This window comes from Microchirus variegatus (genome assembly GCF_963457635.1).
Source record: "Microchirus variegatus genome assembly, chromosome: 19".
NCBI lineage: Eukaryota > Metazoa > Chordata > Actinopteri > Pleuronectiformes > Soleidae > Microchirus > Microchirus variegatus.
In genome coordinates this window covers 12,822,152-12,845,528 of record NC_139820.1, presented here as the reverse complement: position 1 = coordinate 12,845,528, position 23,377 = coordinate 12,822,152, and the positions used below count along the sequence as shown (strand labels likewise).

Here is a 23,377-nt window from a genome sequence, read left to right as displayed (position 1 = left end):
AATAAAAACATTTCTACATGTTTATCGATAATGCTCTCAGTGACACCTGTTAGTATATGAATGACTTTTGATCATCACTTTCTATAACTGAGGCTTTGAGCAGATCGTGAAGGATCCACCTCCAGGACTGACAGGATTTCTGTTGTAAAACTTGCTCTTCAGCTACATCATGTTACTGAGATCAGTCTGCATGCAGACTCTCGGGTCATTCAAGTTTCTGTCACTGTTTTTATTTACAATTTAAAGTTAAATTAGTATTTTAGTAGCAGCCTGACACGGACTCACTGAGAAAACACAACATGACAGAGAAGCTGCCACCTCTTTGTCTTTATGAATGAATGAATCGTTTATTTCGGGCATGACAAGTAATCAACATCTGCATACATCATCATTTATATTCATACACATGACCGAAAGGGACAGCGGGAGAAGCAAAGCTTATCTAGTCCCGCCCCCATTACCCATACAATTTTATTACTTTTTCTTTTTTTTTTTTTTTTTTCTCTTTTCCATGTTAACTTTCGACATTTTGGACGTCGCAGCAACAATAGCATAAGGCTGCAGTTCATCTCAAGGCAGTCAACAGACTACATGCACGGCCGTACATGTGTCCCTGTCGAACCATCACGAGCGATCACAGTCTCAAGTTGTTGCCTCGGTTCCGCCGATTTATTCATCCCTCTCTCGCATAGCTCTCACCGCGCTTAGTTTCACCAGCTCATCTCGTTTGGCTGCATCCACTCCCATCTGTACCACGCAGTCTCGAATTGCGGAGTTGTCGGTGCGCAACCCCATCACGGCATTCTTAATCGTGGCGATGTCCACCCTCGTCTCAAGCTGCTCCATGGAGGCCTTCCTCTGCCTCCGAATCTGGATGTACATTCCACATGCCAAGGATAACATTCCAATTATCATGAATGTGAATATGTACACATCTTCGACATCCTCTATGTCTAGTGCAGCCAGGCATGAGATTTGCCATTTCCCCCATGCATCTCTAGTGTAACCAGCCGGGAATGTCCCTCCAGGACATTCAGGTTCATCAGAGCCCGCTTTTCGCGTAGAAAAAATCCGGTCAATTGCGTTCAGTGACCAGCTCAGCAGTTCCATTGCAAGTTAGGGCAGCGTTGTAATGTTTGAACGGTTCGGTTTTGGAACACAGCTATATACTTCACAAGTTACATAAGGCATTCATCATAACATCTCAGTATAGTGTCAACAGATATTTGACCATGACTTCATCCACAGCCTGGTTGGGACGCCCTGTACCCAGCCACAATCATGTTTACATACTTTTTTTTAAACATTCTCAGTGTAGCTGAGGTCTTGACATCATCATCAAGAGTGTTCCACAGCTTAACCCCAGAGACAGACATTGTGAAATACCTTAGCGTTGTCCGCACTTTTTTCTGTCTGAAAACTAAGTTCCCCCTTAGGTGGAGTCCCCTCTCCCTGGTTTGGAGAAGCATCTGAAGGTTGTGAGGGAGGCCATGGTTAGCCGCCCTGTACATAAACTGAGCATCACGATAGCGTATTATATCATCGAGTTTCAGTATTTTCGATTCGATAAATAGTTGATTTGTATGTTCTCTGTATCCGGCATAATGTATAATTCTTAGAGCTCTTTTCTGTAGTATCAGCAGTGGGTGCGTACTCGTTTTATATGTGTGACCCCAAATTTCAGCACAGTAGTGTAGGTGAGGAGAGATCAGTGTACAGTATAATAAGTAGAGAGCATCACGGTTTAGGAGCTTCTGCACCCTCCATAATATGGACACACTCCTAGCTAGTTTAGTTTTCAACTGTCTGATATACGGTTTCCAACTTAACATTTCATCAATAATCACGCCCAATACTTTGTGTTCCTTAACTCGTTCAATTCCCACCCCGTTAACATGAATATTGATACTCTTCTTATGACCTTTCTTCCCATATAACATGTATTTAGTCTTCTCCAAGTTCAGTGATAATTTATTTATGTTGAACCATTCTTGAAGTTTGGCCATTTCATTATTGACTGTTTCCACTAGTTGATTCAGATCATCCCCAGAGCAGAAGATATTTGTGTCATCAGCGAACAATATTAATTTCAGAATATTAGACACTCTGCATATGTCATTTATATATAGTATAAACAGTTTTGGGCCCAGAACTGATCCCTGTGGAACCCCACAGACTATGTCCAAGCAGTCCGACACTTCATCACCTATCTTGACGTATTGGGATCTATTGCTTAAGTAGCTCTTAACCCACTCTAGTGCTATACCTCTAATACCATATCTCTCTAGTTTTGCCATCAGGATCTCATGGTTAATCGTATCAAATGCTTTTTTCAGGTCAATAAATATCCCTATGGTATGTAATTTATGGTCAATCGCTTCAGTAACTGTTTCCATTGATTCGGTCAAGGCCAGAGCAGTCGAGTGGTTGCTTCTGAATCCATATTGGCTGTCATCCAACAGACCGTGTTTGTTGATGAATTTGTCCAACCTATTGTTATAAAGTTTCTCTAGAATTTTAGAAAGTTGTGGTAATATTGAGACTGGTCGGTAATTTGTGAACTCATGAACGTCACCTTTTTTGAACAGGGGCAAAACTTTTGCAGTTTTCATATTGTCAGGAAATCTCCCTGTTTGAAAGGAGAGATTACAAACATACGTTAGAGGAGTCACTATTCCATCTAATACTGTCTTGATAAGCTTCATATCGATGTTGTTCACATCAGTGGATGTTTTGTCTTTGCACCCAGCGACCAGGTGTCGTATCTCCGTCTCGTCCACCGGCGAAAGGAACAGGGAGTTAACGTTCCTGTTAGCTTCTTTATCTAAATGATTCCAGGGTAGCTGAGAATTTGGTATGGCCTTGGCTAACTCTGCACCCACATTTACAAAGAACTTATTAAATTCTTGACTTATGATTCCCATATTGCTTTCTTGTTTACCATTATCATTAAAATACACAGGATAGCCCTGTTTAACATTCTTATTCTTAGTTACATTGTTCAGAATCTCCCACAGTTTCTTAGTGCAATTTCTGTTTTCTGCCAGTACTTTTCCATAATACTCCTTCTTGCAGTCCCGAAGGACGGCATTCAGTTTGTTTTTATACAGTTTGTATCGCCTCTCAGTGGTATCAGTCCTTTGCTGAATGAATTGTTTGTAAAGATTGTTTTTTTTCTTGCAAGCGTTTATCAGAGATTTCGTCATCCATGGATTCTTTCCCCGTGTTTGATTTGTGTGCCTTTTCAGCACTGGGCAAAATTTGTCATACAGCATTGCAAATGTTCTCACAAAACAGTCATATGCACCATTTATCTCTTTCTCCTTATAGACATTGTCCCAGTTTTGGTTAAGTAGTTCATTGTTTAATTCATTAATTTTGTCCTCAGTCCTGACCCTTACATAAGTGTCTTTGAGCTGAGGCCGCCCCACTGCTTGTTTCCAGTCGTAATTTGCAAATATTGGCAAATGGTCACTTATGTCATTGACCAAGATTCCCTTAGTTATGTTGTTCTCTATGGCATTCGTGAAGATGTTGTCGATTAAGGTAGCACTGTGTGTGGTTATCCTGCTTGGCCTCGTAATCAAAGGTTGAAAGCCCAGCGCATACATAGTATTAGTGAAGTCATCAATTACCATATTCTGTTTTGGATTGAGTAGGTCAATATTTACATCACCACAGATAAACACCCTCTTATGGTTAAGGTCTGAGAACTTTCTCCCCATGTATTCACTGAAATCTTCTATTCTAGAGTCTGGTGCTCTGTAAACACAGCTTACCACAACATTTTTGCCCTTAGGCACACAAATTTCAACTGTCACACATTCCAATACTTGGTCAATGCCCTCGGATAAATTTTGTACAATGTCAAATTCGATGTTGTTATCGATGAACAAGGCCACTCCTCCACCACCTTTGTTTGTCCTGTTTACACAGACCAGCTCGTATCCCTCCAGGCAAAAAACGTCGCCTTTTTCCTCATTAATCCATGTTTCTGACACCGCGATGATGTTAAAGGGATTTTTTAAGCGTTGTAGATATTCCTTAATGTGGTAAAAGTTGGCGTATAAACTCCTGCTGTTAAAGTGAATTATTGACAGTGATCCTTTCATCTTGACGTTTTCATTGAACTGCTCCTCAGTGTAGTAGTGACATTTCTCCGATGTATCGACATAGAAGTGTTCATCCGGGTCAATTCCTTCATTATGCTCTGTTAATGCGTGATCTCTCTGTTGATTCGTAGTCGGTTCCTCATTTATACAAAGATTAAAAGAAAATGGGCATTTCCTGAGGCTCGCAAAAGCTGTGAGTTGACCGTGATTTATAAATGGAAACTGGCATGGGTCAGAGGTGAGCATGTTTTAATCAGAATATTTATATGCATAATCACTAGGGCTGTAATCAACCAAAGAAACTCTTGGTCGACTAAAGCCCTGAAATTTCGACTAAAAATCGGCTAATCGGGGGGGGGGGTTGCTTTGCAAGTGCGGCTATTTTAATTTGAAAAGAGCCGCACCCGCAAAGCACCTGTGCTGGACCCTGCCGCTGTTGCGGGCAGGTGTGTCTGCAGTTATGAAACCAATGAATGATTATTAGACTATAACATTGAAATATGCTAATAATTCTGATATGTTCATACTCAAAATGGACAGAGCAACCTTAGCTTACCGTTTTTAAATGATATGCCATGTTTGTAGGAGAGCTGTGAAAAGCAAACTGTTGCTTGCAAAGTTTGCATTCCACTTTTTTACCGTCATCTACTTTTGAAAAATGCTGCCACACTGCTGATGTCTGACATGGATGTGACAGGAGGACTGACTGTAGCCTCAAATGAAAAGCTCAAAATTCACATCTAATTAATGGCAACGCTAATCTGCCTGTCCCTCATTAGCCACTGAGCGACCCACTGGGCTGGACTAAACCAAAATAGTGGAAAACAAGGGGGGTGTTCTCTGAAGACACGATGTTACCTGTGAAACATGGGTGCTCTAAAGCACCCCTATTAGCAGTTGGTACTTTCCTCCTAATGAAATTCACCATAAAAAAATAGGTAACCAATCACAATTTTGGTCGAGCCAGAGCGTGTCGACCAATTAGTCGACCAGTCTTTACAGCCCTTATAATCACTTTCTGTTAGGGATACACAATATTATTGGCACAATATCGGTATCAGCATTGGCTTTAAAATGTATTATTGGATGTTGGCAAACACACCAAGATCTGCCAATATGACTAATGACTACAATAGTGGGTTCAATAGGCTGAATACCTTCCAAAAACTCTAATATTGTGCCAAAAGTTTTGTTTGTTTTATAAGTAAGCTTCAAAGAACTGTAGAATATCTTGAAAATATCTTGAAAAAAGGTGTAGTAAAAAAAATCAATGGGATTTAAGTCAATTTTAAAGACAGTATATGCAGCCATTGTATGAGTAAATGTAGTAGGTGAGGAACCATAGCTGATGGAACACAATGTATGGAGATGCATGTTCAGACACTGATCCAGATGTGGTATTTATTAATTGGAACCCTAGCCCATGGATCGTTCATAGATGAGATGTTGGTGTGGTTATAGAACCAGTCATTGTCATCTTGCTGTAACCCATCACATCCTGTAAACCCTCTTGTTTTGTCAGGGGATGAGTATCTCAGTTCTTGGCCCTACATTGGAGGACCTGGCTGTGAATGTGAGAAAGGACATCAGCAACATCTCCTACATTTTCTTAGGCCGCTCAGTGGGATACATCGGAGGATCTCTCTTTGGAGGCTTTCTCTTTGATTACATCAACCCCCACCTGCTGCTCGGTAAACCTTCCTTCAAATTTGTCATTATATTGTGCTGTAGTTGTTAAAGCATTGGGGAAAGAGGTGTGGTCAATCCCAGCTGTAAACCACACCCATTCCTAAAGGAAACCCAGGGTTTTCCCCAGGAAACCTGCTAAGGCTGGTGGTAGGGCATCTCAGGCAGCCCACCAGTGGCCCACTGTTTTTTGTTTTTTTTAATAACATTTTTTTTTTAATGTTGAAGGGAAATGAATTGATTTACTTGAATTGATATACTGACTATTATGTGTTATTGTAAGACATTTATTAACAATACTTAAACACCAATTATCGAGTCTTACAAAAAGACGCACTCTTGTAATTAAAATAAATAATATCTTATCTTATATCTAAACTTAAGTTAAATCCTAATTAAGTAATTGGCCAGTGAATCTTAAAACAAGCCATGCAATGATGGTCACAGTTAAAAGTAAAATAAATCAACACAAATAAAAAGTGGCAGTGCCCCCTCATCTGGTGCAGACAGATGGCCCTTTTTTCTGCGCACCCCCCCTGTTCTTTTCTCTTTTCTCTCCAAGCGGGCTCTCCGTATCCAACACAGACGGGATCATTTCTCTACGTGCAGCTTCATCCTCACATCCACATAATAATATCAATGATGAGGATCGAGTACAGTCGTGAAGAAGTTCAGAGGATCGGAGTAGATCTTAGTAAAACGTTGTAACAGACTCTTAAGAGCAGAGCACACTTTTCATTGTTTTCACTCCGTGGTCTCAATCTTTGTGTAGAAGACGCTCTAGAGCTGCAATTAAAGGTATGTTTTGTGGTATTTCTGGGGCTATATTAGCAGAAATCGAATTTACTGTATAATTAACTAATAATTATGAGGGGTGCACCGATGCATCGGCCGACCATAACTGCCATCAGCCATCGTCACAAAAAGATGACATTCACCGATGGCAGTGGCCGATGTTTATGTTGATTTAAAGGGATATTTCACCGTTGAGAAGATGGATATCTATTAAAACTAGGTCATCTATGTAGTATAAATGTGAAATAATATTTGAAGCAAGTGCCTTCTTGGCTGAGAAAGGCAGAAAAATGTATTGATCGCTCATGTACACGAAAGACGACAACTCCCAGAATGCACAGCGCTCGCTTCCAGCGAGATTTCACACACCGCCAATGTTGCTCCCGAGAGACACAGACGCGTCCATGAGCAGACAGCGTGACACACGGACACAAATCCCAGAGGGGAAAAGCCTTAGTTGGCGGATACATTACGGATCTGCAGGTTACACAGGATTGTTTTCTATTGTGCTAAATTATACCGGGACGTGCAGTAAAAACAAGGAAAGGACAAGCAGTAAGTTCCCATTATTTGCCGGTCAGAGATTCAGAGCGGTGCTGAAGCTTGAAAGCTAAGCTATGCTAAGCTTGTTTGGAGAAGTCACCGACATGGAACAAACATGGAAGCTAGCGGGATTCACAGGCTACATTTCCAGCAGGAAGACGTCACTGAGAGGTAAGACTGACAATAATATGCCACTCTATTTCTGCTCATAGTATACGATGTGATATAGTTGTCGGCAGTGAAGCGAGAACGTTGTAAAAGTACGTTTGACAGACAATTACACACGTTATATACACGTAAACTGTTAGCAAAGTAAAGTCACCTTGCTTTCGCTGGACAATAATGTAAGTGTTATTCAAATGTTTTATTCTTATTCATGTTTGTTCAAGACGCCTATATAGACAACAGTATAATGTTCACAGCTCACCCAGTTGGTATGTTTTACTGAAAGGTTTGTTTTCCTGAAAAAAAGTAATATATTCGTTCATATTTTATGTGTAAATGTATTCAATGTCCTTTACAGTTGAAGCATGGATTAATCAAGTCTTGGAGAAACTCTTCACAGCATCCAGCTCTGCTCCTCTTCACCACTGTGATTCCTCCAGCTGTCCCACATCAGATTCTTTCACCTTCACACCCTGCATGCATTTGTACACTTTTGTAAGTGTTCCACAAGTAAAGACTTGTGGAAGGAGGCTGAATAGTTACTGATTTTGTTATATTATTATACTAGACAAGTTAGATTTACGCAATAAAAATGATGTAGTTGTCATCAGTAAACAAAGTAGCTCTAATTCTGAAGTTTTTATCAACCCTTTTCTCCAAATTAAATCACTTTTCATCTAATAATACTGTAATGGAGGAACACTAAGGGCTAGAAAATAAACCTTTATAAAGCTTTTTACAGTATATTTGTATACTAGTGTGTTCCGGTTTCTTGCTGCACTGTACAGGTAGTCTCAAAATGTCGAAATCTAGCAAAGTTGATAAAAGCCTGCCTGCGATGTCACCTGCTGGCGCTAGCGTTAGCACGGCTGAAATTAGCTCTCTGCTGGAGGAACACAGGAGTGCGCTTGCCGCTGACTTCAAGTCGTTGTTTGACTCGTTGAGCTCCACATTGGACACCCTGCTCACAAAGGTCACTGATCATGGGCAACGAATTTCCTCGTTAGAGGACAATGCCACCGACACTGACCACCGCATCCAACAACTGGAGACTGCGTGCTCCGCTATGCTGCGGGACAACGAGTCTCTTAGGGCCAAGGTGGCTGACCTGGAGGGTCGCAGCAGACGACAGAACATAAGGATCATCGGCCTACCTGAGAACATAGAAGGCGCTCGTCCGTCCACTTTCTTCTCTCAGATGCTGTTGGATGTCTTTGGCGAGAAGGTGATTGGCTCTCTCCCTGAACTGGACCGAGCCCATAGAAGCCTAGCTCCAAAACCTGCCCCAGGTGAGCAGTCACGACCTGTCATCATTCGGTTCCACCGTTTCCAAATGAAGGACCTGGTTATTCTTGAGGCACGCAAAGGAGGCGACCTGCTCTACAACGGCCACAAGATTCGCATTTATGATGACTACAGCCCGGACCTGTTGAAACGGCGTGCCGAGTTCAAACCCTGTATGGCTGAACTTTACCAACGTGGATACAAGCCAGCTCTTCTTTATCCTGCCAAACTACGCGTTACCCTGCCGAACGGAGAGCGGGCATGGTTTTCATCTGTCGCGGAAGCCACTAAGTTTGTCAAGGGGCTACAGACAGATGACCACGGACAAGACTGAACTTTATATGCAATGGCTTGATCGTAAGTGCCTTTGGTTGTGAATATTTGTTGTCGCTAACAAGCACAATGCATGTTATGTCTGTCTCGTTAGCCAAACAGGCTAGCACTAGCTTGATGGTATGCTATGTTGATAACGGGGCTGATTTGATTTTATCTTTGTGTGCCCTTTATACTGCATACTGACTTGTTCCCCTGGTTTGGTTTCTTACAATGTTAGCGCTGTTTGGCGTGCAAATGTTAAATGTGAGCTTGTTTATACCTGTTACGTCTTACTGCTGATATTGTTACGTTAGCATAATTAGTTATGTGTGTGTGTGTTTTTTTTTAAACACTTCATTTACTGTGGGAGCAGCGCGGTAACGTTAGGAAGTCTGGAAAGTATGCTGATCACTGAATCAGAGTGCTCCAGGTTGCTGCGTGTTGATGCAGTAGCTGGAATTGTGGGGAGGGGGGTTGGGTCTCGGGTTAATGCAATCTCAGTTTGTTTTTATGTGCTTTTTGTGTGTTTTCTTTTCTCTTGCGTGCATGCTGCCCTTATGATTATATGCGCTGGATTTAATCAGGTGCTTTACCTCTCATCTCTGATGCTGGCGAACATAAATACCCTGCGTACACCTGGTGGCGCTTTAAGATGTGTTGGTTGGAATGTTAAGGGTATGAATTCTCCTGTCTCCTGTCAAACGCAATAAAGTATTTAATCATCTTGCACATTTAAACACTAAAATAGCTTTTCTACAAGAGACTCACCTTCTGCCTTCAGATCATCTTAAACTCCGGAGGGGTTGGGTGGGCCAACTCTTTCACTCCTCTTTTTCAAGTAAAGCCCGGGGAGTTTCAATTCTTATTCACAAATCAGTGCCATTCTCTGTGACCAAAGTGGTATCTGACACAAATGGGCGCTATGTCATCGTCACAGGCAAAATGGGAGGTAATGGGCTAATTTTGGCAAATGTGTATGGCCCAAATTGGGACAACGATATTTTTTTCAAAAACTTTTTTTTCTCTCTTTCTGACTTGATTTCTCACCAACTTATTCTTGCCGGTGATTTTAATTGTTGTCTTGACCCTTCACTTGATCGATCATCCAATAAGCCCTTTAGTTTATCTAAATCATCCAAGGTAATTCAGGTTTATGGAGCAATACGCAATCGCAGATGCGTGGCGCTTCCTCAACCCTAGTACTAAACAGTTTTCTTTCTTTTCCCCTGTCCATGGCACATTCTCTCGCATTGATTATTTTCTCATTGATAGCAGACTCTTATCTTCTGTTAGTTCATGTTTTTATAATCCCATTGTGGTACCTGACCATGCAACAGTGGTTGTCAACATATCTTTTCCTGGTAGATCTATGACACGCTCCCCCTGGCGCTTTAATTCTTTATTGCTTTCTGACCCAAAATTTGTTTTGACTATTAAAAACCGCATTGACCTCTATATCTCTACCAATGTGAACCCAGATACATCAGCAGCAGCCATTTGGGAGGCATGCAAAGCTTACCTGAGAGGTGAAATAATATCTTACTCAGCTCATCAGAGAAGGGTCTCCTCAGAGATAAGTGCTCGCCTTGCAAGAGATATATCGGAGCTTCAGTCTAAATGTGTGGCTACACCCAATGCAGATCTGTCCAAAGAACTCCTCACGAAAAAGGCAGAATTTGACCTCCTGGCTTCCAATGAAGCTGCAGAGTCACTGTTAAAATCTCGTCATAAAAATTATGAGTTTGGACTCATAATATTACCTGGTAAACCTGGTAAATTGCTCGCTCACCAAATCCGACAAGTCTTCATCACAACATATAACTCAAATTAGTACTACTGATGGGACAACTATTGACCCAAAGGTTAATAACTTTAGAGACTTCTATGCCAGATTATACAGCTCTGAATGCGTGGCTGATGAGAAGCAGTATGACAATTTTTTTAACTCTATGGAGATTCCCTCTATTGACAGTGCGACATCATCTAGACTGGATGAACCCTTTTCAATTGGTGAACTCAGTAGTGCATTGATGCTGATGCAGAGTGGTAAATGCCCAGGCCCTGATGGCCTTCCGGCTGCAAATCAATTTTCCCTGTTGGGACAAATAAAGACACTTTGACTTTGACTTTGAATGTTATAAGACATTTTCAGGTCAGTTAGCTCCGATTTTACTTAACATGTTCAATGAATCTTTACAAAATGGCATTTTTCCCCCCACATTAAGACAGGCCACAATTTCTCTCCTTTTAAAAAAGGACAAAGACCCACTTTCCTGTGGTAACTATCGCCCCATCTCTCTGTTATGTGCGGATGTCAAGCTCTTGGCCAAAATGTTGGCTCGGCGTCTGGAGACAGTGCTACCAACTATTGTAGGTGCTGACCAAACTGGGTTTGTTAAAGACAGACATTCTTTTCATAACGTTCGACGTTTATTTGATATTGTCTATGCACCAGCACCCTCCGACACCCCTGAGGTAGTTATTTCCATGGATGCGGAGAAGGCATTTGACCGTGTAGAATGGTCATATTTGTTCTCTGTTTTAAAACGTTTTGGCTTTGGCAATACCTACATATCATGGATTAGACTTTTATATAAGTCCCCCCAAGCTTGTGTTCGCACAAACAATGATTACTCTGAGTACTTCCCTCTCAAGCGTGGGACCCGTCAGGGATGTCCACTCTCTCCACTCTTGTTCGCTATAGCCATTGAACCATTGGCGTTGGCCCTAAGGTCCAGGCGGATACCAGGTATTTTAAGGGGTAGCGTTGAACATAAAGTGTCCCTGTATGCGGATGACCTCTTACTCTTTGTCTCTGATTTAGACAAAGCTTTCCCGCTTGTTTTAAATTTACTGGAGGAGTTTGGCTAGATTTCAGGCTACAAGCTAAATTTCCAGAAGAGTGAATTTATGCCAATTAATGCTGCAGCCATGGCATATCCACTGTCTGACCTGCCTTTCAAAACGTCTCTCGAACATTTTAAATACTTGGGTGTTAGTATTACCAAAAACTTTTCAGACTTATATAAATGCAATTTCTCCCCTCTTTTGGCAGGCCTGACTCAAGACCTTCAGCGATGGTCTCTTTTGCCTCTCTCTCTTGCAGGATGGATAAATTGTGTTAAAATGAATGTGCTCCCAAAATTTTTATATCTCTTCCAATGTATACCTATTTTCCTTACTATGCGTTTCTTTCAGTCACTTGACCACACAATTTCCCAATTTTTATGGAATAAGAAGGCCCCTAGTATTAAAAAAGACACGTTACAAACACCTAAGGACTTGGGTGGCCTGGCCCTCCCCAGCTTCTCACTCTATTACTGGGCAGCAAACATTAGAGCCATGTTACACTATTGTTGCACCAGTGACCAACCTCCACCCTTGTTACAGATTGAGGAGGCCTCATGCGGTTCATCATCCCCGATGTCCCTTTTGTGCTTTCCCACAAGTATATCGCTATCTGTGCATTCAGATAGCATTGTAGTGAAAAACTGTCTTAAAATCTGGACACAATTTAAACAACGCTTTACTCAGCAATCTATATCTGGTCTGGCTCCTATTTGCTTTAACCCCCTGTTCGCTCCATCCATTATTGATAATGCTTTTGTAATCTGGAGAGACAGGGGAATTTTGTCCATTAACCATCTTTTCATTGATGGTAAATTTGCTTCTTTTGGTCAGTTAGTGCAAGCGTATAACTTACCTTACCTCCGACCCACTTTTTTAGATATTTACAGATAAGAGATTTTGTTCGTCACCGGTTTCCCCGCCTCACCGTCTCCTATGCTTATAGATACCATCTTCAAGATTAACCCTTATCGGAAAGGTGCCATATCAAGGATTTACTACACTCTTCTTGCGCACCAATCTTCAACCTCGGATGTCTTACGCACTGCATGGTCAGACGATCTCAATATAGAGTTAGACCCTGCGGTATGGGATCAGGCTTTGAAATGGGTCCATTCATCCTCTGTCTGTGCCCGGCATGGATTATTACAATTATTGATTATTACATGGATTATTAGTTCATTGGTCCAAAAGTAAACTGGCTCGTATATTCCCAGGTATAGACTCAAGCTGTGACCGGTGCCATTTAGGACCAGCCAGTCTTGGTCACATGTTCTGGGCTTGTCCTGTCCTCGTGCCATTCTGGAAGGGTGTCTTTGACAGTCTTTCAGCCATTATTTCTACCAAAATTGATCCCTCACCATTAGTTGCTCTGTTTGGTGTCCTACCTACTGGTCATTCATTGCCATCCTACTTTTGTGAACTTGTGGCCTTTCTCTCACTCTTGGCGAGGCGTGTCATATTGTTACATTGGAAGAACCCTCGCCCCCCCTCCCACTCTCAATGGATTAGGGATGCCCTTCATTATATGACACTGGAAAAAATCAAGTACTCTTTGCGTGGCACCTCAACTAAGTTCTGTAGGGTCTGGGATCCTTTCTTAGATCACATCAGGTCTCTCCAATTAGATTCCGCCATCTTTGATTGATTCACCCCAATAACGCACCAACGCCCTGTTTTCAACTAGCCTTATTGGTAGCACGTATTGGCAGCATGTAGCATTACCTTTTTTTAATTATTATTATTGTTTATTTATTTATTTATTTTTTAAGTTATCTTTTTAAAGTTTATTTATTTACTTATTTTTTGTCTATTTGTTTATTTTATTATTGTTATTATTATGTTTGTTTTCTTACTTATGGTCGTTACTGTGCTTAATTAATGCGAGTGGATTTCTATGTGCTTGGATCTATGTTTGTTTGCGGATAGTGTGGATGAGTATAAGCATGCAAATCTACCATATTATCTTCCACTGAAAGCACTCATAAGCCAGTTGTTGTCTTGTTTTGTTTGCTTGTAGGGGAAGGATGAGGGATGGGGTGATGTATTGTGTATCCTCAGCATTTGGCTGTATGTTATGTTATCCTATCACTTATCTGTGAGGATTGTTGTACGTGAAGTATTCTATTGTAATTTCTATAAATAAATCATATATAAAAAAAAAGAATTTGTTGACATGAATATTTTGACGCATCGTTTATCAAGCAGTTGCAGTAGTAAACCAAAGATAAACGCTATGTTAGACAGTTGTCTAGTTATTGATTACAGATTGGAGCATGGGATGTATTATAAAATTTGGATAGAGCACCGCCCCCTCTGCCTTGAAGACAATTTTGTCATGGTGTGATGCACCATGACAAAATTGCGGTCACTTCACCACTGATTCCCGGGTGGCTGCAAGTGACTCAGCCTGCCTACTGCTTCCCTCGCCCTCCACTTCCTCCCAGTCCTGACTACCATGCCAGGCCTCCATCTCCTGATTGTGGCCTTGATGGATGCAGCGTCCTTCAGGGTGCAACCAAAAGTCTTGCCGAGGCTCTTGCTGGGTGCCGTCCAGAGAGAAATGGAACTTGTCAGTCACTTTCCCTCTCTTGAGCACCAGGGACCTAGATTTTGCAGGCTTGAAACAAATCCGAGCCATCCTGAGTGGACCTCTGCACTCGACTTCAGCTGACTTGACCAGCATGTTCATGGCCAAGGCAAAGAGGATCACTGAAATCATGCATCCAGTGATGATCCCTTTCTCGAGTGACTGTCCCTGAGGTGACTCTCCGCTTGAAACTCTTGTAGTAGTCCAAGATGAGATCCCTGATTTTACCTGGGACAGTGCTGTTTCCACCAGCTTATGTGGAATGGATCCATAAGCATTGCAAAGGAAAGGAGTCTCCTGCTAGGTCTCCTTTCCCTTCTCTTGCCTCTCTGATCAACTGTGTGACAACACCTGTATGCTTGAGGCATCCTGGAACCTTTAGAATTCTACCCTTCTGTACAGGAACTCTGCCAACCTACGGGGTATGAATAATAACTTCCCCTCAACGGGGAAGTTCGGAACTGCTTGATGTTATTAGCATTTTCCTCCTTGGGAATCCAGACACCTTCTGCAAATCTCCATTGTTGGGCTACCTTTCCCCTCCTCCATATAACCATCAGGATCTTCCACAGCCAGTGAAGGAGTCTGGGACACCGCTTGTACACTTTGTAGGGCACTCCGCCCTCCGTCTGTAGGTCCTGGGGGATTTATCAAAGGTCTATAGGGACCTAGGTCTTCCTCCCAAGCAGCATCACGGTAGGTGGAGATGGTGGTCGATCTCCTTTTTGGGACAAACAAGGTGGCCGCTTTGTTTCTGCCCAAACAACTGCTTGGTGACTCCAAAGGGGTTTGCAATGAAGGCAGACTGTCTCTTGGCCCTCTCTTTCCCCCGTTGTATGTAACCATTATGCCCTTTGCAGACTGGTGAGCTTCTTCCTGATTATGCCACGAAGTTCTGATAGTGCATCCCTTTCCTCATCTCGCGCTTCCTTGTACTGCCGCTTCAGCAAGGCTGATGATGAAGGTTGCCATGGTTTTGAGCTTCCTGTCTGTGTCGCCCTTGGCTGCTGCTTCTAGAATGTTGTCCACATCATCATCGAACTGGAGTCACCGTCTGTCCTTACTGTCTGTTACTTTGCCTGGGTCTGGGGCTACTGGTTCATGGAGGCTCCGGGCACTGTGGGGTGACACCGGGCCTGGTTCCTCCTGCGTCTCACCAAGGGTGATCCCTGCGTGCTGTAACAGTTGCTCCTTTAGCAAGCATTTCATCTTGGCCTGGTGGATCTTCAGGCCACGCGGGTTCTTGCACACCTTGCCGCAGACACACTCTGCGATCATCGGCGATAATGCGTTTGCATTGGTCGGTAACTGTAGGTCTGTCCTGTTGGGATGCTCATTCTCCCCCCTCTCGGCACCCCTGGGGGTATATTTAGTTTAAGGGGTATTTTAAAAAAAATAAAATGAGCTCTCTGCTTTTCAGCGTGTTATAGTTTTTCTTTGCTATATATACAGTTAGGTCCATAAATATTTGGACATCGACACAGTTCTCTTTATTTTGGCTCTATACACCACTACAATGGATTTGAAATGAACCGAACAAGATGTGCTTTAACTGCACACTTTCAGCTTTGATTTGAGAGTATTTACATCCAAATCAAGTGAACGGTGTAGGAATTAGAACTAGGGATGCACCGATTAATCGGCCAGTGATCGGAATCGGCCGATTTTCACCGGCCGATCAGACAGAATATTCCGATTTTAATAAGCTGATCAAAATGCACCCGCATCGCGCAGCATCAGCAACACACGTGCACACGGCTACACGCACATGTAGTAGAGTGTAGGGCTGGGCAGTATACTGGTTCACACCTAATGCCGTTTTTTTTCGTTATGATATGAATTTTTAATATACGGCCATACCGGTGTATTTGATTACACAACATCCGCGCGGCCGCGCCGCTGCTGTCTGCTTTGCGAGTGAGCGCGCGCTCTGCATGTAAACGTTTCATTAATGTTTATATATTTGTTTCAATCACTGAACGAAGCCTGTCATATTTGGGACAAGAGTCAGGGCCTTAAATCACTTGCACAAAACCTTTGATCAGCATTTGTTTGTTTGTCATTTAAACCTGTGTGCGCAAAGAGCGCGAGGCATTGTTGGCACGGGGCGGGAGAGAGAGAGAGAGAGAGGTCATTTACTTATTTGTGTGTAGGTTTCTATGTTGTGAAATATGTTTAAACTTAAATAAACTACACATACAGGTAGTGATTCGTTTTTGTATTTTTAGTTGGATATTGGATGTGAACAACATGGTTCCATAACACTGCACTTTTAAGATGTGTGAATATTCCACAGCATTATTTAGTTCTATTTTATAGTGGTAATCTGTTCAAAAAGTCACACTTTAAGTTATTATGTTCCATGGTAGCATGTTCAAATGTATCATGACAATTGTTTTTGTATTTTTATATATACTTCTATTTTATAGTGATTCGTTTTTGTATTTTTAGTTGGATATTGGATGTTAACTGATTGTATTTCTATGTTGAAATGTTCTATTAAAGAGAAAATATCTTTCTGTATGCTGAAAAGTGGTTTAAAAAATTGAAATCGGAATCGGCTAAAACCTTCACAACAGTTGGCCAGATCAAAAACACTCTCCAGGAGGTAGGTGTATGTGTTTCAAAGTCAACAATCAAAAGAAGACTTCACCAGAGTGAATACAGAGGGTTCACCACAAGATGGAAACCATTGGTGAGCCTCAAAAACAGGAAGACACGATTAGAATTTGCCAAACAACACCTAAAAAAGCCGTTACAATTCTGGAAGAAGATCCTCTGGACAGATGAGACCAAGATCAACTTGTACCACAGTGATGGGAAGAGAAGAGTGTGGAGAAGGAAAGGAACTGCTGATGATCCACAACATACCATCTCATCAGTGAAGCATGGTGGTGGTAGTGTCATGGTGTAGCAGGGATTAAAACTAACTTTTTTCACCACCGTCCCGGAAACGTCCCCGAAAAACATTTTGAACCGTCCCGAATCGTCCAGAATTGTCCCGAAAATGTTTTTTTTACATTTTGAGTTGTTACTTACTGATAATATAATAAAAACACAATACATTATGTTGATAATAAATAATATATTTATTTCCAGACTAGATTTGTTGTGTTGTAGATGACAACCAACACACTCAGTCACAGAACTGTGGCCTACCGGACCTTCTACCACTACTCCACCATTTAGTGACTGCATTTAGTGGGTTGTAGTCGTCATGAGAAGGGCCATGCATTGAGATTTGCATGAGGCTGTTTAGGGCTGTCAAAATTACTCAAAAATGACGTTTGAAAAAACACAAATATTGAAATATCTGTATTTGCGCATGATATCAATGACGCGCGCATCTGGGGTCTTTAAATCAGCCAGAGTGTCAGGTCAGGACAGGACTAACTAATGCGCTCTTGTTCCCCGGTATAGAAAAAGCCGTGGTGTATAAAAAAATGTATTTTAAATAAATAAACAAGCAACCCTAACCCTGGCGGGGCTTCATTCAGTGATTGAAACAAACATGTCAACATTAATGAAATGTTTACATGCAGTGCGGGCGCGCAAAGAAGACAGCCGCCCCGTGGCTCAAGCGGCGCACAGTGAGAGAGGAGCAGTCTCTGCGTCTCAACACAACCATGAGCGCGCAGCCATTGACCTTTTCACATAAGTATTTCCCACCGACCGCGAACCCGTTCTGGTTCACAGGAAGCGTTGAAAACTTAAACAGAAAAATTTAGTCAGTCAAAATTCTCTTTCGTCCCGTGGTCGTCCCGAGAGAGAATATTGATCATCCCGATGACAATTAATGACGTCCCCGGGACGATGGGACGGTGTTAATTTTAATCCCTGTGGTATAGGCATGTATGGCTGCCAATGGAACTGGTTCCCTTGTATTTATTGATGATGTAACTGCTGACAAAAGCAGCATAATGAATTCTAAAGTGTTTTCAGCAATATTATCTGCTCATATTCAGCCAAATGCTTCAGAACTCATTGGACGGCGCTTCACAGTGCAGATGGACAATGACCCAAAGCATACTGCAAAAGCAACCAAAGAGTTTTTTAAGGCAAATATGGAATGTTATCAGTCAATCACCTGACCTGAATCTGACTGAGCATGCATTTCACTTGCTGGAGACCAAAATGAAGGGAAAATGCCCCAAGAACAAGCAGGAACTGAAGAGCGTGTCAGTAGAGGCCCAGTGAAACCCAGTGTCTGGTGATGTCTATGCCTTCCAGACTTCAGGCTGGAATTGACTGCAAAGGATTTGTAACCAAGTATTAAACAATGAAAGTTTGATTTATGATTGTTTAGTTTGTCCAATTACTTTTGGTCCCCTAAAAAGTGTGAGGCACATATAGAAAGTGTTGTAATTCCTACACCGTTCACTTGATTTGGATGTAAATCCCCTCAAATCAAAGCTGAAAGTGTGCAGTCTTTCAGCACATCTTGTTTGTTTAATTTCAAATCCATTGTAGTGGTGCATAGAGCCAAAATACTGTGTAAAAAAGTAACTGTGCCGATGTCCAAATATTTATGGGCCTAACTGTATATAGAACAAAAACAAAATCATTATTAAAAGTAAATCTTTTTACTTTGTGGACTCTGACTCTTTTGGATGTGTTCTCCAAAATGGTTATTGATTTTTTTTTTTTATCTGATATTTCTCTGCAGGTTTTTCTTTGCTCATCACAGCCTTTGGGATGTTAGCCATCCCGTTCTGTAAGCAAGCTCTGCTCCTCACTGTGTTCATGTCCAGCATTGGGATGTCTATGGGTGTTCTCGATACAGGTGAGTGAACATTTAGAATGTGAACAAATAGTAAGAAAACCTATAGCTGATGGGTTTTTTGTTATTCCTGTACGATTTTTGAATCTTCTCTAAATATACATTCATAGCAAATAAAGCACAGCAGGCACTTTTAGTAAGTCCCAAAACTGGAAGGGTACATGATGGTGACACATTGGCATGCCATTTAGACTATGTAATATTAATGCTTGTGTAAGTTGTCATTAAATTATTAGGAATGTGCCCATTATCAGCCGTACCTTAACAACCTTAAAGTAGAATTTTATTGAAATAGGGACAATACAGTTAACATAGTTCCAATACGAATAATGCAAATGATGTGCTGTATGTAGAGTTTAAAGCTATTGCTAGTTTGAAACTCTTGTCCCTTGTTGGGCTTTTACATGAACAGTTTAACATGTTTATGATCAAACGCATTAAAACTACACTAAAACACAGAACCACATGCTAACATTACAAAACACATTAAAATAGAAATGCTTATACATAACTACATTACACACAATAACAATTATCAAATGATAAATATAAAACATAAGTGCAATGAAGAATGATGAATGAAACTTGCTAAAACTACATTTGATAACATGCTTTAAGTGGAAAAAAATAAATGCTGGTACTCCCATTATACATACAGATATATTCAAATACTAGAACATGATGCTGATTATTCAAAAGAAAATCGTTTTATTGAACTTTCAACTTTCCAGACAAGTTTGTTCAATTGCATGGTAGGTCTTCCGGGGGCAGTCCTCAAGTAGCATACAGGCTGATGCTGAAGGTAATTAACTGGCACCTACCATTCCCTGTGGACACACATCAAAGACAGACATGGATAAGAGATGGAGAACAGACATGGAGAAAATTGGAGAAGCCATGTGGTTGACAAGTAAATTTATTAAATGACATACTCCTGTGTATCATAACAGAACAGTAGACAATTACTGTCTATTCATTTAGTCCAAAATATATATTTGATTTCAGTATAACTTACATGGGCAAATACACAGATTTAGGAGGACCCACAGCATTGATATTATTGATGAATAAGATCTTAATATACTTGCATGAATGCAAACAAATCCATGAGATCTCTTCTTCTTCATGTGACATCCTTTCCAGCACATTCGACTTGCGTGTGGGGCAGGAGTGTTGTGCGTACCAGTGCACACTGGGTAATGTAGTATAGCCATAGAGTACGAGTGTCACGAATCGCAAAGAGAGAACTAGAGCCAGACAGTAACAGAGTACAAATACAGTACTTAAGTACGATTAAGTATAATTTTTGGGGAGTACTCATGACTTTACTCAAGTACATTTGAGTGGAAATATTGTGCTCTTTACTCCAATACATGTCTATCCATAACCATGAGTACCCGTTACTTCTTCTAAAGTAAAAAAAAACAAAAAAAAAACAACTTCATGGTCATGAGAGACGAAACCATGGATGAAACTATGGATGAAGATGCAGCAGGTCCATCCTGGGAATGTGCCAACAAGTGGCCACACCTCGCCAGACTATTTCAATTTCCTGAACGAGTTAATGATAGTGTTCGCTTCAAGTGTTTGCTGTGTTTACCAAAACAAAACTTCATTACCACCAGTGATATTACACATGTATGTAAGCTGAGCATTTGTTTTGATGTTCTTGAGTATACTGTGTGTTTAAAGGTGCATTATGTAATAAATCTAAAGCAACTGGCCATAAAATCCTCCTAATATGTCACATAGACTCAGGAATAATGTTCATATAACAAACTGAACTCACCAACAACAACAGTACAGACAAAATATTTGCAGAAAAAAAAAATATTTTGCAGACTGCAAATCATGTTTATGTTTTGAAATCATGTTTTGGCATGTGGCGCCACCTGCCGCCGTCTACCAATCATTGCAATCAGTAGAGTCTCAGCTGCCGAGCAACCACGGGTTGCCAGTTACATCAGAAAATGAAACCTAAAAGACCTCTGTATTTAGAATTTGAATGTAGTAACTGTTTTTGGCCACATTCTTACATATGGCACCTTTAACACAGTCGGCTTCAAATGTGGATGCAAAAAAATCCATGAAAACTCTAGCAGAGGTTTGTCAGAGAGTTGTCATTGTGCTATTCAACTTTTTAATAATTTAAATATCTACATTTGGGACCCCAGTCCTCAAAGTGTGAAAAACTAAGACTCAGTCACGTTTTAGTGGTTCCCCCTAGTGTAAGTATAGGAGATAAAACACAATCCCTGCGCGCTGTGACGACACAATGCTCATTTCACCGCGAATGTGGCCACCACACCAGGAAGTGTACTTCGAGAGCTCCACCGTAGCTCCTCCTTGTCCCTACGAAATATGAGAGTGCAGGCTAGGGAGGAAGAGTGGAAGAATTTCAACACGGAGGGACAAGTGTGCTGTTTGTGGCTGCACTGTGGAGAACAGTGCTTTACACAAACTTCCAGCCTTGGTGGATTTGCGTGTCCAGTGGATATATTTTTATCTATGAAAAAAATGTGCCGGATAAAGCCAGCAAACGTGTGTTTGTGTGTTCGTGTGTTCGCACCACTTTGCATCAGACTGTTTTGTGAATCTTAGTCAGTACAATTCTGGACTGAGCAGAAGACTGAACCTGATACGGGGAGCAGGACCAACTTTCCGTGGGGAGACTGCAGTGGAACAAACTGTAAGTATTCTTTAAAAAAACGCATGCTTAGTTTGTGATTGTTCGTGTAACACTAGCAAAGGCTAACTGCCATTAACTGCCAGGCATTAGAGACGAAGGGAAATTGGTTGTATGTCTGTATGCTTTTCAAGTATCATGTTTGTATGCGTTGATGCTACGACGAGCAGACATAGCCTTTGAGCTAAGAAAGAGTTAGCAAAGGCTAAATGCAGTTAGCTGCAGGAGCCCAAGAGACGTGACATACTTTTTTTTTCTCCCTCTTGCGCCGTTCTTCATCGTCACTGCGGGCCACACTTACATTAAACTTTGATATCAAGTGGGGGGCCACAAAATATCGTCCCAGACACGTGGCCTGCGGGCCACATGAGACTACTGTTTTAGAAAGTCACGGAAAGTCTGCGCCGTGTCAGTGCAGTAGGTTGACTCTGTCAAATATACTGTGGTGTGTTTTTGTGGCCGGGGAAATTGGCTTTACGTTTGTATGCTATCAAGTATTGTATGCTTTACTGCTAGCGCGAGCACAGACATGGCCTCCGAGCTAACAAACAGTATGTATGAGAACTGCCTAATGGAGCTGATTCAGGTGTGCCCTGTGTCATGTTTACTGTTTTATACTGTCAGGCACCATTCTAGATTTTTTAAGTTATTTTCTTATGTTTTCTCATCATTCATAGTAAAGTTACCATGAACAGCTGGGAATCTACACACAATGTTGATACATGGCATTGCTAAGTTTAAAGGTGTGGTGGTATAATCCAGTTTTCAACCACATAATACAATTAAATAATACTCCAATTGTTCAAAGAAATAATGACTCTTCAAAATGTAAACTGAAATTCCTTCTACAGGGAAACAAACTAAGAACCAAACTTACATCTATTGAGCAAAACTCAATGGCTCCTGAGACTGTATCTTTTCCGTGGAGACACACTGATTTGCATTTGAACAGATCACAGCATGGTCATTTACATGTGAAAACCTGTAAAAACCCACTCCTAGGAGCTGGGGGGGTTACTTTCTCACCTAGACTGCACGTTTACGGCAATTCCTGGCAGTTATTGGCAACTGACTGAAACTTCCAGTTGACTGGGAATTCTCAGGGACGATAACATTGATGTGATTTTGCATATTATTATTGCAATTTAGATTGTGGTTTACTGTGTAATTAATATCAGCTCCATATTTGTCAAAGATTAAGACTTTTTGTATTATTAGGACTGTCCAAGAAACCGCTGAGGACTTCCGGTTGAGCATGTGAGTGAACAAGACGCCTGTGGAGATAGCTCCCAGGTGTTGCTACAAATGTTTTCATGTTTAACATATTTCACACATAGTTACACCCCTGTATTATTATTGTTGAGGTTTTATAACCTTTTTTCTGTTTCACTGGAATGGAGAAGCAACGGAACAAGAACAGGAATACTACAACAGCTATGCCTGCTACTACTTAGAACTCTGACCATGCTAGCGCGTCTGCTAGTGCTAATGGCGCCTCCTCTGTTAAGCTACCCTTGGATTTGAACAATCTTTGTGCTGTCTCAATGTCTGATCTCACCTCTGCCATTACTGAT

The 23,377-nt window shown here is 41.4% G+C and overlaps 1 protein-coding gene across 1 annotated transcript in view; it reads left to right on the top strand.

Moving 5' to 3' along the window:
- Window positions 1-23,377, top strand: part of mfsd4b (major facilitator superfamily domain containing 4B) — a 39,789-nt gene that overhangs the window by 5,834 nt on the left and 10,578 nt on the right. Inside the window, exons 2-3 of the mRNA XM_083906032.1 lie at window positions 5,635-5,803; window positions 19,004-19,120. Coding sequence (XP_083762158.1) covers window positions 5,635-5,803; window positions 19,004-19,120 — 286 coding nt within the window. The remainder of the gene's footprint in view (window positions 1-5,634; window positions 5,804-19,003; window positions 19,121-23,377) is intronic.